Genomic DNA, 16705 nt, shown 5'->3' on the forward strand with positions numbered 1-16705 from the left:
GACAGGCATGAGTAAGTGATCAGACCTGAATCTCATTTGCGCAGGTGCTTGTTCAAGTGTGCATAAATCAGCAGAAAGACCAATCTATCTTGGATTATCTGCTTTTTTGTTCGCAAAAAAAGAAATTATAAATCGCACCTATCTACACGTGAAATTTCTACCATCAAATCAAAGTGTTGTCATCAGCTTCTTATTAAACCATACCAAAATTATTTTTTTGTATTTAACATTTTAACAGCAAAGACAGTAATATTATTAAATACTATGACAATTTTTAATTGCAACTGTTTATATATATATATATATATATATATATATATATATATATATATATATATATATATATATAATATATATATAATATAAATATAATATATATAATGTAATTTATTCCTGTGAGGGTATAGCTGAATGTTCCGCATCATAACTCCATTCTTCAGTGTCACGTGATACTTCATAAATCACTTTAATATGCTGATTTGGTGCTCAAGAAATGTTTATTACTATTAGCAATGTTGAAAATGATTGTACGGTTTGATTTATTCTTGTGGAAACATTGATGCATGTTTTTTTTCTGGATTCTTTGTTGAACAGAAATAGCTTAAAGCACACTAAGAACTCAAATATATAGAACTCTAAATATCTCTCTTTAAGTTCCATCTAAAAAGGTCATATGGCCTTGGATCATAAAGATGAGTAGATGAAAAGTAGGTATTAAGTATGAAATGTGTCCGACTCACTTGTTGTCTGTTGTTGGGTGTGTAGGGCAGCATTGTAGAGACGTGAAACATCAGTTCAAAGTCTTTATAGGTGGTGTAGAGAGAGTGAGTGCCAGTGGAATCCGCTGCAGAAACAATGTGATTATATCACACATATCAGTAATAAAAGGCAGTAAATTAAAAAGACACTGATGATGAAATATGAAATTAGTCTCTTGCAGTCCAATATTAATTTGCAAATGGCTCATCTGTACAGATTTAGAGATTAAGAGAAACTGTCCAATGCACTGACCGAGAACAAATGTGGTATAAACAAAACCCATTTCAGAAATGAACCTGAAGCTGCCAGTTAGCTTTTTGGCTTCAAATTTTCAAACATTTTAAAAATATGATCTTGAGAGCAGCACTTACTTTTGTTGTCCAGCTGTGCCCTGTACTTGTTGAACCCTTTCAGTCGTACTTTCTGACCTAGTAGATCTAGAAACTCTTCCAGTGCAGGACTACCACTCTCATTATTGTACATCTCCTCCTCTGTGCTCTGCCCAGCCTGGCAGTACAGGATTCCCACTTTGTGCTGGTAACTCAACTACAATTTACAAAGAATAAAAACATAATCAGTTTCAATCATTATAATGATATTTGACAAGTTTTTTTGTGTACAAACCTTCAGTGTGAACCAGTCATTACATCCTTCACAGAGTATTGCAAAACCCCAATTACACCTATTATACATCTCTGCAGAATACTGGATTCACTGCACTCTGTGGTCTTTTATTTTTTATGACCATTAAATGTACGGTATATTTGACTGGTACCTATCAACTTTTCATATATTCATTTCATATATTGTATCAGTTTTGGTCTTCCCTTTTCACATAATTTAAATGAAATATTATAAATATTTTCCCATATATAAACAATATAAAACAATATTTTAGTCCTGTCCCTTGCATATTACATGGCAGGATTACGAAACAGAATCAATTCTAAAAGAACACAGTCAAAAGTGATATATTTATCCAGTCTTTAATGCACATTGTACAGGAAACCTTTAAAAGCACTCTTAACGCATATTATGGAACGGTGATATACATCGTCTACCACAAGTGGTGATTCAGTCATGTTAAGTGCTATCAATCTACACAAAAGCCTGACACGTAATGACATGTGGACTGGCCTCAGATGCCACTTTTGTATGAGACACACATACCAGCCATAAACTAAAGAAAGAACCTTTGGAACCAGACACAGCATCAAATAGGCAAAAAAAGTGCAGAGCCAGACAATTATTTCGAAAATCATTAAAAGATAATGAACCGTACGTCAAAAATATGATACTTAACATTCATAATAATAGGAATTTATGATCGGATGACAAACTGAAAAATGCTGGTTTACAAATTACCAGGTCTAAGGTAATTGTCCAAAATGTCTTGTAATTCAGAAATGGTAAAAGCAATTTTAGTGCTATTCTTACAATTGCTTTGGCTTTTGTGCCATAAAATGTCACCAATAGTCTTTAGAGGAGAAAAAACCCCACCATTATCAGAGAGGGAAGAACTGGGAGAGAATATGGAGGGTGAGATGAAGAAATGGACAAAGACGGGGGACTCAAGAAAGCATAAGACGAGCAATGGTTTTCTTTTCTTTCATTTCAAGTGCTGCTGGTCACAGTTGGCAGCGGCTCAGATGGGTCAAGTGGCTGTTATGTGTGGCTAGGTGGTTGCCATGGTGATGTTTTCAGAGGTTTTTGCCAAATAATTTGCCTTGAAAACTAGTTATCTTTTGTCTGAGCACTGGAAATGCAGACAATAGCTGAATTATCATTTTACAGTTAGGTCCTCAATAAGGTATTCATTGAAACTGATTGATTGGAGACGACAAAATACCACTTGAAATAATTACGAACCTTAATTTTACAACTAGCCTCTTTCAATGTATTCATTGTTCTAGAGGGTTACTCTTCAGATGTTCTCCCCATCGTGTGGCTGCAATATCGATCAAGACTTTAACTGCTTCTCAGATTCCATTCAGTCAATGTACTGACAAAACTGCTAATCTCTCTGTTCCACTCTAGCCCTGAGATGTGCAAGTCTGGGTCTGTCAATAAGTAACTGGATCTTTGTTTTTATAAAAGGCTTCTTTAGTAAAACACCGTCTCATCCTGACACACCTGCAATTTGAACCCTCAAACGGAAATATTATAAGGCCATCGGTGGCACCTGATAGGCGCCTTGCCCAAAGGAACCACTTTACAAGCTCAATCCTGCTTAAGCTGCCAAATGAACAACAGCATTAAGGACATCACATCATCAGCAGAAGTTTAAAACATCTGTTTCTGGTTTTATCAGTACGTATTAAAACTAAGCAAATGGGATGTATGAAGGATATAACTGATAGTTTCTCAAACCCCCACTTAGTAATTACAAGCCTTGCGGACATGTAAAGTTCACAACATTGTGCTCTGTATGCTATGAATCATCCCAGAGAATGGAGTTTCTTCCCACCTGTCAGTTTGTGTTAGCCAAACTGTCTCTTACTGTCCAAATGGTGGTACGATCATTTTACAGTCTGGCTGTATTGTGGAGAAACGCTTGTTGTATATTTTACCAATTCAAGCACTAGCAAAGGGTAGATTGGATAGTTAATGTATAAACGTTAATGGACATGTATTTATCATCCAATTTTTTTAAATAAATTAACATTTCTGTATAAGGGAAACAGTACTACAACACTTCTTTTACAAGACTGCAATTCAGTTCCAATTTATGAACGGATTAATTCATTTTAAATGGTCATACGGCATAAACAACTATATTCAATACAATCTCTTAGTTAATAAGAGGGCATAAAATGGCAAATTATACAATTATAAAATAAGAATAAATAATTTTTAAAACAAATTTAGATTAATTACTGCATGTCACACTACAGGGCGCTGATTAAAATGGTCACATACACATCTAATATTTTAGACATTTATATAAGGTGGAACTGTTTCAGCACAAAAATACAAAAAAATTTCGCGTGGAGCTGAACGTCTACGAAATCAGCAAAACACATTTTTAAATAGGCGCTGTCTTTATAAATAAACCACAGATATGAGTTTTAAACAACTACATTCTCAACTGAAATACTTTTAAAATTACATTTCATGACACAATAACAGTATTATTTTGAAAATGGTCAGAATAAATGGTGGTTGAAAGCACAGTGCTGTGTGAACTCAACCAATCAGCATGCTAAGTGCCCAAGTCCTGCCCCCACAAAAGTACTACCTCGCTAGCAGGGACTTTCTGAGGGGCATTTATTTACCCAGAACTTTATTTAGATCCTGGTTCCTGGGGTGGAAACACACCGAGTACCAGCCCAAAGTCCCTAGTTCCTGGGTAAAGTTCCTGCGGTGGAAACGAGGCTTTTGATAACTTATGGTTAAAATGTGCCACTCAGCGGTCAAAAGCTGCAAATGCACTTTTCAGACATGGCGGCGGCAGCAAACATGGCGGCAGAACGCACACTCTGGTTGGCCGCCTATTGTAGACAAATTATTATTAGGTTTGGCTACTGTATTTTTTTTTTTTTATGACTTCCATATTCACAAATTTTACACATTTTTATAATGTGTAAAATTACTGATTAACATGGCAGATAAAAGCAGCTTTTTTTCCTACACCAACAAAGGTGTACTGCTTACAGAACTTTCAAACTTAATGTGCTGTTGTGGTAGGCCAGTTTCAAACCGCATATTTGGAACACTGCCTTTGTCTTGTCCTCACTCAATTTAAAGTGTTCCCACAGAGCTGAAGTCGTCTGCATTTTTGTCTTCTTTTCCAGATTAACTGAATCATAAAATTCTTGATGTTCACTCATGGGCGATTCATTTTCAAGAGCGAATGAGAATTGTTTCGTGGGGCTGCCAGGTGTTTGAAAAAAGAAAAAAAAGAAAAAGAATATTCGAATCTCAAAATTTTAAATCGAATGCCAACCCACCAAATGATTACATGAATAATTGAACATTCTGGCCTATCCCTAGTTCATATACACATATATTGCAGGAGAGACTGCAAGCATCACGTAGTAAACGAAATCATGTCTATGCCATTCATTCACACAGAACATGCAGAATTCCTAATTAAATGGTATTTTTGCAGCGTGATATTCACAGACACTAGTCCATATCGAGTTTTGATTTAAGTGTAGTTTACCTACTTTTGATGTATCCATCCAAAATTGTAAAATTATGTGATGCTCCGCGTTATAAAGCAAATTTCACTTTTATGACTGGATTCCATGCTTCCATCCACGTTTTCCGCATTGCGGAAATAATAGGGCCTATATGGTTTATAGTATTTAATTTGAATCAAGTAATATGTCTACCATTTCTATGTGTAAAACTGGCTGTACAGCTTTTAGTACAGTACTTACCCCCTGCTGATCCAGCTTCAGCAGTTGTTCTGGGACTTTAGGTGAGCTGGTGGCCAGTCTGAGGCACTGAATGTTGACCTCAGGAACTACGTACTCCATCACCTCTTTAAGAGGGAGTCCACGGGAAGTCCCATGCTTAGCCGTGGAGGGGACGGCATCCTCCATGATTGAACCTCTCAAAGTGGTGAGCTGATGATAGACAGAGTGGAAAGAGAGAAGTTTAGCAAAAAAAGAAAAACGGAATTCACAATGTTTGTTGAAATGAGCACATGTATCTCTTAAACGAATACACAGCATTCTCAAATAGTGAACAGATGGATAAACCATTGCAGTTGTCTCTCAAATGGCAAAGCACTCTCTAAGAGTGTCCCTTCAATGATGCTGAATCCGGCGACATGCTCTGCCAATCTTTCTGATGAATAATTGAGTTCAACTAACTGTGGCGAATGCTGAAGTAACGCTTTGGCTTTTAGCAAGAGGTCCATTGTACGCTCAACAGCCAGTTCAGAAAACTATCCAGTCACCCTAAGGAAAACCCCTGGCAGGCCAAATATGAAAGATCTCTTGCCATTTTGAAAGCCGCAGTGGTTGGAACTTTTATAGAGTCAGTGGTGAGAATCATGTAGTACAGTAAGGTAATTTATATAACCATACATGGAAAAATCAATAGTACGCCACAGACATCATCCATCTTGAGCTGATTTTCAAAACAATCAATGCTATTATTGAGGCAGCTCTGATTTGTATTCAGAAGGAATGATATAAAAGTTTTGGGAAATGCACTTAATGGAAAGATGGAAATCAATTACAAATGAATGAGAAGTCCACTCATTGCATGATATGGCAAACAAAGGCAATGAGTAATGTAATTAAAAGCTATTCCCCTAAACTTGACTAGCTCAAAGACCAATGGATGTAAAAACAAATTGTTAAACAATGTGCGTTAAACCGTGTGTTTTAAAGAAACAGTTCTACCTCGCTGGTCCTGAAGATGACTCTATAATTATACTGTGGTCCCTCCTTCCCCTCCTCCAGTTTCTCCCTCCGAATGCTTACTGCCACTGGGCCCAAGTTCTCATCGACACCAAAGTAGTTCTGATGTTCTTTAAAGAAAAGAGAATAAGAAGGGATAAACATACAGGGAGAGATTCACTCAGAGATACATATCTATCACTATAGTTCACTTTTGTGCAGACCAATCAAATGGACTTCTAGACTGTACAACATACCTTTATTGAAAAAGAATTTTTGATAGTAGTATGCACCCATGTCAATGTGCTCAATGATGTAGCGTTTGATGCAATCCCGTGGAACAGCGTAGTTTTCACGAGAGGCGTAATTCTCACGTGACATTTCCAAGACGGAAACCCCCGCATTGGTGCAGTGTGAGCTTAAAGTAGACTCAATGGTATAGTTGTCACCTACATTGTTGGGGGGTCCACTGTTTGGTTTGGTGACGCTCAGTTTTCTTTCACCTTCACCACCTATCTCGTTACGAAAATATGGGCAGCTCAGCACCAAACCGTTGCTCTTCCCATCCCCTTCATCAGGATCTGTACAAGCTTTTTGACCTAGCTCCTCACAGCTGTCCAAAGGGGATTCACAAACAGACAGCGGGTCAAGACTGTCCATTCCCCCACCAATTTGGTGTTGGGATGCTGCAGAAGCCCCCGTGGAAATATTCTTCCGTCGTGCCAAGTTAGCACGATTGGTAACAGCCTCGCTAATATTGAAAAGCACACTCTGTACGTCATAGTGGGCAAAACATCTTTGGAAACTCAATGGACGACCATGTCTACTACAATCGTCATGGTCGCTTAGTTGCCTCTGCTCGCTTTTCAAGGTTTTCAGCCTGCGGAAAATGGATGTCTCACCCTTTTCAGATTTCTGTCGCTGTAGGAAAGACTTCTCTCTTTCTCTGCTATAGAAGAGGGAACTGTCCACATAGTCCGAGTAGTTTGGAATGCAGAGAATGTCCCCCCGTGCAATCTGCGCAGCAGTCTGAAGACTTGGAGAAATGGCAGCTTCATACCGACGAAATTCTGGAAAGCCATGTGGAGGTGGTGCACTTGGTTGCTCCAAGAGTTCTGGCTGGAAAACCTTCAAATTGCCAAAAAATCCTTCATCGGGCAAACCCTGGCGATTGATGGAGGATGTGCTTCCATACTCTCGGTGCAAAGTGGCACCTGTATTGGGGTTAATTGCTGTCTGATCCACGTCCTCTGCCCCTATATCACTGATGGTGACATCACTGTTGCTCCTTTTCTGGAGAACATGGTGAACTTTACCAGGAGAGTGGTTTAGAAGTTCACCAAGTCCATATTTTGGATCCATAAAGCTGGGGTTGGGAGGAGAACCTGGGCTTTGTTTGACCATATCTTCCGGCGACTGACTGGGTTGTCCATTCTGGAAGTTCGTCATTAGGCTTTCATATCTGGGTAGTGGACCTTGGCCATCCTTCTTCTGTGGCCAATCGGACACTCTTGCACGTACGCCCATCTTGGGCACTGCTGGTGTTCCCTGTGTGTTTGCACCAGGAGGTCCCATATTATCATTCAATGCTTGAAGTTTTTTGGCAAATAGATCATCGGTCTGCATTTCTGAAGTGAGGCGCTTCTCAAGCTTAAACGACCTCGTCTGCTGTGCCTCTGGTCCTAAAGACAGGGACATTCATAACTGACGTTAAATTGTCCAGACCAGGAATTCCAACTCCAGCATTTTACAGAATGGTGAAGGAGCTTGACGGTGCTGGGAGAAGTCTGTGAAAGATGACTGACCCGCGTCAGGGCGTTCAGACCTATGGGTCTGTAATCCATAGGAGGAGAATGGCTCTCTTTATATCTGTTTCACTGTCAAGGACAACTGCTCACTCCACAGGAGGGCAAGCAGGAGATGCGGTCATTTCACAGGCATGTAGGCTTAAAGCCAGGTGGGATCTCTCTGATGCTCTGAAAGGAAACGAGAAAGAGAGAGATATCATTGGAGAATCCATTTGGGAGGGAGAGATACCAATGTGACCTTGAAAGAACGTAAAGCACTCAAAATCTGAACAAAGCACCTGCAAAAAGACCAATTAATTTAATAAGGATTTGAATGTCTATTCAGACAGAACTTTTCTTTTTCACCTGAATGCATGCCATTTCTGGAACATCTATATAACAAATGTAACACTTTTTTGACCTTTGTGCAAAGAATAATTAGAGGTAAAAATCTAAATCAAAAAGCATTGATGGGCTAGGCACTGTAATACTTCTGATAAACAGCATAACAGATCCAGACCACTCTCCCCACAGTGTTAAGCAGAAAAGATATTCAATGTGGTTATTTCAAGAAAAAAGCCAACAAAACTTTGAAAAAAATATTTTTGTTTCACAAAATGCAAAGCTGAAGTATTTAATAAGAATCAGAATTCTTAATGAAAATGACAAATGTTCAAAAATATTAACCTCTCTACCATAATTTGTTTTCCGAATTCATCAATTTTAAAATCAATATTCTTCCACTGAGTTCAGTGTGGGGGAAAAAAGCTAAATAAAATAAATAAAATGCAATTAACTATAAAATTATTCATTATTAAAAATGCAGAATAAACAGGCATATGAATCTTCAAAAATCTTCTTTTCTTTTTTTTACTTTAAAGGTCGCACATTAAATAATTAATTAAACTTTGTTACTTAAATCTGTTCCAATTACACTTGGCTAAACAAGTTTACAGTAATTTCAATATTTGACAGCATCTGACAGTATGTGTCCATGTAGGGTGTTGATATTTAATTTAAGAACATTTGTTTTGATTTTAGCATTGATTTGGGTCCCCACTTGATACTCAATGTAAAATCTGGGTCCTGCACCAAAAAAAAAAAAAAAAAAAAAGACTGGTTTAGTGCAATGAACCCAGAGACTGCCTTTCAGTGAAAGCGCTTTTCAATATCATATCCAAAAATAACGTACTAGTGAGAACGGAAGAGAGTATAAAATTACAGTACTGACAGATGCCACTATGGGTACACACTGTGAAATTCAGCAAACTAAAAATAATCCTTCAAAGGAAAGCCGATTAAACTGGCATTTATTAATAATGTGTTTTGGACGTGCAGTTCTGTCTGTCTGTTACAAACACACTGACCCCAAAACCTTTAACCCTCCCTCCAAAAAAAACACATCCAACACCAGCTGTATACCACAAAGTTTTACCTTTCAAACTGCAATATCTATCTAGACTCTGGAAATTCACTGGATTCAGAGCTGTGATTTAATGTCAACATGGAAACAAAATTTACTTACTTTACACATTTGTCTTATTGAAAACAATTAACGGGAGCATATCATTCCAAGAAAACAATTGTTTGTAATCTTTAATCATAACATAAAATCTCCTCTAAAAGAAATTCGATTTCAGCTGACGTCTAGATAGAGAGGAAATTAAATATTTATCAAAAGACATGGCACTGACACTTGGATAAAGGGACACATTCATCCCCAGAGGAGATGCAGAGGTATTATTGCTTGGATGTATCAAAAATTTAAAATGCAGACGTTCCATGATCGTAAACATTCCCAGAAGCACTGAACATTGGATTAATCTGAACATGGCGTGAACAGAAAGGGCCTCTCAGGCTAAACTTAGCATCAGGCATCAGAAAAAGATAAATAATATGTGCACAAATGACAAGCTGTTTCATTTTTAAAGAATGCTGTTAAATTTTAAAGGAGGAAAGAGCAACATGTAAGGAGGCTCTCTTTCATGAAAGATGAAATCTTTGATTTGAAGAGCTTTGATATCCTCACAAGTGAAAGGGTGAGTCTCAGGAAATCTCAGAAAAAAAAACCCCAGCAAAAATGGTCTAGAATTCTATTTCAAACAGAAGGCGAATAAATTATAAAGAAACATATATATTGCAACTATTCTAAACGCATAAAAATATTTTGGTAATATTTAGGAGATGTATGATTTTTTTTACACATTATTATTATTATTATTAAACATGACATTATTGAGACAATAATGCACATACCATCAATTCTCATTATCATAGCTCAGAAAATAGCCATTATCATTAGTGCAGTGTAAAACACATTTTGTTATAAAGTAAAATACAACTTAGAAAAACATAATCATGTTTTTTTCAACATCACAGGATTGAGAAATAATTCAGTCTAAACGTACGCCTTAATCTTTGAAAGAACATTGAATGCAACTCACATTAATTATTATATTGGCTCTTCCTGCGAATCGTCTGAGGTTTTAAAAATACATATGTCAGAAGGAGGTCCGTTGTCCTCTAAGACATACAAAATTACTCTGATCCCTATGATACAACAAATATCTGTTTTGGGACTCGTTTACTTCAAAATAAATGGAAAAAAATGTGTTAGAATAATGTGTACACTGTCTTTAGAGGCATTAGCGCATTAGTTTCTCAATAAATCAGCCTTATCCAAAACAAGAGAAGAAAGAGAAACAGAGCATCAAGCACTTGCAAAGGCTTGAGAGGACAACAAATTGCACATCTGAAAGGCTCCCTCCCACCATCTCCCGCTGGGCTTCAGAGCCCGGCAAATGGCCAATCCTGTCTCCTCCAACGCCCTCCGTCCAGCTGCAGTTCCTGTACAGGTCATTGATTACCATTATGAGCCGGTCCCCTGCTTTCAAACGCTTGCTCACATGCACCGTGCCACCCAAACAACAGAGCTCATCATCGCTATCATCGCCCACTGCAAAGACACACTGACCCAATCTATTTAGACAGCTGGATCTATAGTGGGGACTGTGACCACACTGGGCCGTCTATCATTTCCAACAGCCACAGAGGTTAAAAAGAGTCCCTGTCTGCCCAGGGTTTGATGGGGCAAGAGATATGAGGGAATATTTGAACTAAAGCGTGGTTTCTCTTGTTAGAAATCTCCACTTCCTGACAGGCATGACTCAAAGGAGGGTTTGCCACAAATAGAATAAGCAGCTTACGTGGACACTCTTGTGTGATGTTAGGTAATAAATCCACAACATTCTGATTGTTTTCTCGGAAAAGAGATTTGGTTAGTCTGCTGTTACTTAAATTTAAGCGACGTCACACTTTACTGGATGACTGACGGGAACATTGGTCCTTTTTGAGACATGGGCTCTGAAATGTGGTATGAAATCATCACAGATCAAAACAATGCTGGAAAGGAGGTCAACGCACTTACAGAGTGTCCCCATCTGTCCAACCCACATACAGAATGGTCCAAAGTTCCACACTAAAAAAACCTGAAAATCTAAATCTACTTTAGATCTCCAAATAAACAAAGTTTGAGGATTTTAGAAGGAAAAATACAAAGAAATGTTTGAGATTCTGTGAAAAAAAATCTGTAACATGAAGCTATTTGGATCTCAAATAATGCTAAATAACATTAAGTTTTGCACAAATTTTGGGAGACTGTGCACTGCGGTCATTAAAGCAAATTAGGCAAATGATAAAAAATAATCAGTAAAATTAATAATAATAATACAAAAAAATCAAATGAACTTTTTACAGAAATGTTACTGTTATTTATGTAAACTGTATTTACATCTCACAATTCTGTCTTTTTCTTCTTGGTTTTTAGGAGGAACAAAAAAAACATTTTATCTTGCAATCCTAGCAAAATCATATTATGTTGATATTTCTATTTTTGTAGAAAGAAAAAAAAAATAAACGAACAAACTACTTTAAATCTTTTTGGTCCCCATTGTTGACCACACAATACAACATTTCACAGATGGAAACACTGAAAAACTGCAGCAAACTGAGACTTTCCTAAGCCCAAATCAATGCTACAAGGTTACACCTAATGGATTATTGTTTCCTGGCCACATTTGTTTGCCAACAAGTAAACAAGTATGATTTTGACAGAAGTACTGAGTAAATTGAGCCCTGCAGTTTTGGCAGGGTAACTGGGGCGAGCAGACACCTAGTAGAACCAGAAGGTTTTGACATCAGCCTCAGTGAACACCCTACATGGGCACACCTTGTCAGATGCTGTCAAAGCTTTCCAGGCCTGAGCTCACCTACATTTCTCATTCCTGAGACACTGCTGGGAGGTCTTGTGTTCTCATTTCCCTTTCCTTGTTAGGAGTAAGGCCGGAGTCTCTTTGGCGCTTATGCATTCCAGTGCTAGAGGCACTATAACAAGAGCCAGGAGCTGATGTGCCCTAATGCCTCACATGCCACAAACACTTCTGGATTTATTCTAAACATTGGCATGTAGGAAACCTACATTAATGTTTCACATGGAAATTTCTGTTCATTATCACAGTCTAAAATCCATAATACTTTCATGGATATCTGAACAAAAGTATTTGACTTACAACCGAAGAACACAAACACATAACTAAAAATCTAAAAAGAAATAATCAAACTTTAATCATGTCACTGTAAAATAAAAATAAAAAATAAATGCAAAAAATTAAAATGACTCATTCTTTTGCGGTAGGGTCAGACAAAGCAAACAAAGACATCTAGATGAACAATATCTATCTAGAACATCTAAAAATCTATCTGTATCTACAAATAAAATAAATTGTTTATTTTTATTATAAATAAAAGCTATAATAAATAACAAACATCTCAAGTTGGTCAGCACTTGGTTGATTTATAAACTTCAGATCAAAATGTCACCTCTTGAGTACAATGAAAAACTGAAGGTTAAAGGCTGATTTATACTTCTGCGTTGGATCTACGCCATGGCCTACACGTAGATTCACTCCTTTACGGTGCAGCCTGACGTGCACCTCTCCAAAAATCTCACAGGGCATCAATTCTACGCGGAACGTAAGCGCTGTGATTGGTCTGCTAGAATCCTTCCCTGCATAAGTACTTGAGTTTTGTGTGAGTTTATGTGCACTTTAATATTTTAAATGTTACACCACCTTACATGAAATAAAGCAAAGAAAAAGTGTCTTATCATTTATTATACTACATAGCATTATAAATCAGTAGTTGTCCGCGACAAACAATGTTGATCTGCCGTGGTCCAATCCTTATGGGGATTGAAAGAATGCCATCTTCTCCTGTTCCATTGTGGTCTCCTTTTGTAGTTTCAAATAATGATTTGATATTTATTTGCCGCCGTCACGGCTATAATGCTCCTCCAATGAGCCACTTCGGCTTTTGCAGTGGTCTGGGGGTTACACAAGCAACTTGTTCATGGACACTGAAAAGCCTAGTGGTTTGGATGTGTACTGCACGTCGATGCGGACAATGACACAGAAGTATAAATAAAAACTGAGGCATAGCCTGTGGCGTGAAGGCTACGGCATAGGTCCGATGCAGAAGTATAAATCAGCCTTAACTCCACTGAAAAAAAAATGTGAGGAAGTGAATGCTGAGAAAGAGAGGAAGAGGAACATATCCAATGAGAAATAGGCTAGGAACAATAAACAAACAAAAGGCAGGCCTCACATCCTCCCAGGGAGTTAAAAGGTTGGACCCCAGGGGGTGCACTGAGGGGGCTTTCTGAAGGGAATACAGCAACTGACCTTTACCATTTGGGTTAATATAATTTCCAGGTGTTTACCAAACAAACACGGTCTTCCAACAGTGAGCAAACAGAAAGGGAACAGCCTGGGAGAAAAGGCCGTGTTTTAGAACTAAGCAAGTGTTCTGGTTAAAATGCAATAATCCACATTTCCATGATTTGCAATATGATACAGCCCAGATATGGCTACTTCCTAAGTATTCTGCAAAGCGATATGACTTCTAGTTGGCAAGTTTTACACCGGAATGCAGGCTCGTGTGCCAGAACATGTCAAGATCTTGTGATTTTCATTACCAGTACTTTAACAAGAAGGAAGAGCCATAGTTTCATGCTAAAAGCTTACAGCTTGACTGCTTCTACCCCTCCTAATACGGGACAAAAGGCCCTCGGTAAGTCAAAGTGGGTGAAAACATTTTTTTCCATTCACTTTCATGATTCAGACTCAGCTTTTGGCTTTGACTGACCTGAATAACGTGTATCAGCTGTTAAAATGAGTCAGACAGGCGCAAACGCAGACAGCCATTCAGCATCTGCTACACTAGACACGTCTGTCTGTGATAGAGTTTATGGCATCCAGCCCAATAAGAGATAAAGTCCTGTTAATGACACAAGCTGCGAACACAGTATTTCATGTACTCATTGTCGATCTTATCAATAACATCTGGAATAGCCCTCGTTTAGACAGATTTTCCATCATTCTCAGCTGCGACTGAAGTGGAGGAGACAGGCATGCATTATCATTGAGATATTTTACCTCACAGCCAGTTGGATTGAAACATGAGGGACACCCACCTCCTCCTCCAAATCCCATTTTTCCTCAGTCACTCTAGGCCTGAAACATACTCTAGCTTTTAGCTAAATGTGTGAGCAATTCCTAACGCAAACCAGAAAGCTTTCTCAGCGGTGCCACAGTGGCGTTTTAACGTAAATGGTTTTCTTACAGCAACAGTTTTAACTTGAAGACAACCTTGCCGAGCAAGTTAAAGTTCATTTAACTGTTGGCATATTTAAAGTTAGCTACCCTAATAATAACAACATGCATTGCAGCTATATTTTTGGGCAAATATATCACCCCCTTGACTTCTGAGGTTTGTTACCGCCAAAGGGCATTAAAATCATGAAATCAAAATTTCTATTACAATTTTTTGTATATATTTATCCGTGCAGTAAGGATGCACTGATCCAAAACTCATTTCAGTTATTGGCTCCGATACTGCCATTCTTTGCAGGATCGGGTATCGGTCAAAGAATTTCGGCATTATTTCTTTGACCCTTTTTAAGATCTGCACAAATAAACTAAATACCATATGAGTGGGATCTCATCCAGTGTTCCCATTATTATTATTATACTTTATTTGTTAATAAATGTCAGATTTTTCATAAAATAACCGTCTCTTGAGTTTATTGTTGCATCATGTTACCAGATGTCTGTTAGAACAAAACATGGGAGTAGGAAAAAACAAAAAATTTTAACATGTACAGTAACTGAAATTTTACTCTTTAAACACATTTACCGAATAAATTCCACAATGCGCATTGAAAAAGTAATGTGACTTTGTGCTATGAGATGGAATAAACTGACTAACCAGTGGACCGATCTCGTTCACAGCCTCTATATTTTGTTTTGGTTGTTCAGAAATGCCTGATGAAAGTCTGTCATCAAAGTATTTAGTATAATTATGGTCTTACATGACTGCATTCCCAAACAGCAAGCATCCAACTCTAAAAGCAATGACCACATTTATTGTGTTACATCTGCTCTCTCTGAAGCGCACATAATTTATTATTACATATGAAAATGATTATATTCAGTGGCTTCTCCTAGTTTTCTAAGATATTTTTAGTGCCAGTATACCAGTAAGTGATATTTCTTTGTTTTCTTTGACTCGTTGGATGGAAAAGGTGCTTTATTCGTAAATGTTTCATGCAATATTCAAGTTTTGCGCATATGTTAAATTTGCATCTTTGCAGAAGAGTGCAATATTGCAGAAGAGTGATTATCAGTTCCACACACACAGATAAAGAAATGTTTTTTTTTTTTTGTCTTTTTTTTTTTTTTAACTGCACTGGTATCAGATTGGTATTTGTTTAAACCGAAACTGAACCCCAGGTATCAGTATCGGAGCCGAAAAAGGTTGATCGAAGCATCCCTACCGTGAGTGCATATCTTTTTCTTTTTTTTTGTTCATGTGCCCCTTGGTAGTTTTTAATAGAACTATATTTACTCCCATATCCCAGCACAACATCATCTCACATGAGACCGCAGCAATTCTCAACAACAAGCCAGCGATTCAATCAGTTCTCGACTGATAAATCCCACCCTACAATTTCTTGTCCAAAAAGCTTCACTTGGATGCGTGTCAGAGTAGGGAAGAAAAGATGCAAAATTTCCACTTTAAGCTGACTTGAAGTGGTGGTCAACTATACCTAATAAATTAAAATGTGTTGAGCACTAGTGACAGCAAGTGGAACTGCGACCTGTTTGGAACCAGTACTGGTGATGAAAATACATACGCCATCTTTAATTACAGGATATTAGACACAAATTAGTAAATTAACACCTAATATTACTGGAATTATACAAACACTAATTGTATGCTATATTTAATCAAATCCCAATGAAAAGTTTTTAAATACCATCTAAATCTTGCTTGTATTTTCGGAAACTGACAAAAAGATAAGCTAACAGTTATGTTAATCAGCCATGTGGACACGATTAACAATGCCAATAATAAAAAAAAAAATAGCTAAATAATGACCTTTAACATTATGTACACAGGGCTGCCCACATACAATGCACTGCCCAAGCATTTACACATTTGCGTAGTAAGTATGCTTCTGGCACACACATCCACTGTTTTACAAGGAACCCAACTATTTTGGCTAATGAGCTTTGTTAGGGATAAGTTATCCTAATTTTAACCCATTTAATGTCTTCCATATGACACATCGACCACAAACAACACCAATCTTATGCGTAATGGAACCTTGTACGGGGGCATCTTAAACAAGGCCATGAGGTAAATTAACCTCCAAACCTTCAGTCTTTTAAACACCAGAAGTCT

At 37.7% G+C, this 16705-nt stretch overlaps 1 protein-coding gene across 3 annotated transcripts in view; it reads right to left on the reverse strand.

Annotated features, from left to right (window-relative positions):
* sipa1l2 (signal-induced proliferation-associated 1 like 2) overlaps window positions 1-16705 on the reverse strand; it is a 68928-nt gene that overhangs the window by 27124 nt on the left and 25099 nt on the right. For all 3 annotated transcript variants that reach the window (XM_026275417.1, XM_026275419.1, XM_026275418.1), the window contains exons 2-6: window positions 6374-8092; window positions 6120-6247; window positions 5145-5333; window positions 1131-1305; window positions 741-844 (exon numbers count right to left, since the gene is read on the reverse strand). In XM_026275417.1, the coding sequence (XP_026131202.1) occupies window positions 741-844; window positions 1131-1305; window positions 5145-5333; window positions 6120-6247; window positions 6374-7814 (2037 nt within the window). In that variant the 5' untranslated portion in view covers window positions 7815-8092. The remainder of the gene's footprint in view (window positions 1-740; window positions 845-1130; window positions 1306-5144; window positions 5334-6119; window positions 6248-6373; window positions 8093-16705) is intronic.

Source organism: Carassius auratus, chromosome 11 (assembly GCF_003368295.1).
Source record: "Carassius auratus strain Wakin chromosome 11, ASM336829v1, whole genome shotgun sequence".
Lineage (NCBI taxonomy): Eukaryota > Metazoa > Chordata > Actinopteri > Cypriniformes > Cyprinidae > Carassius > Carassius auratus.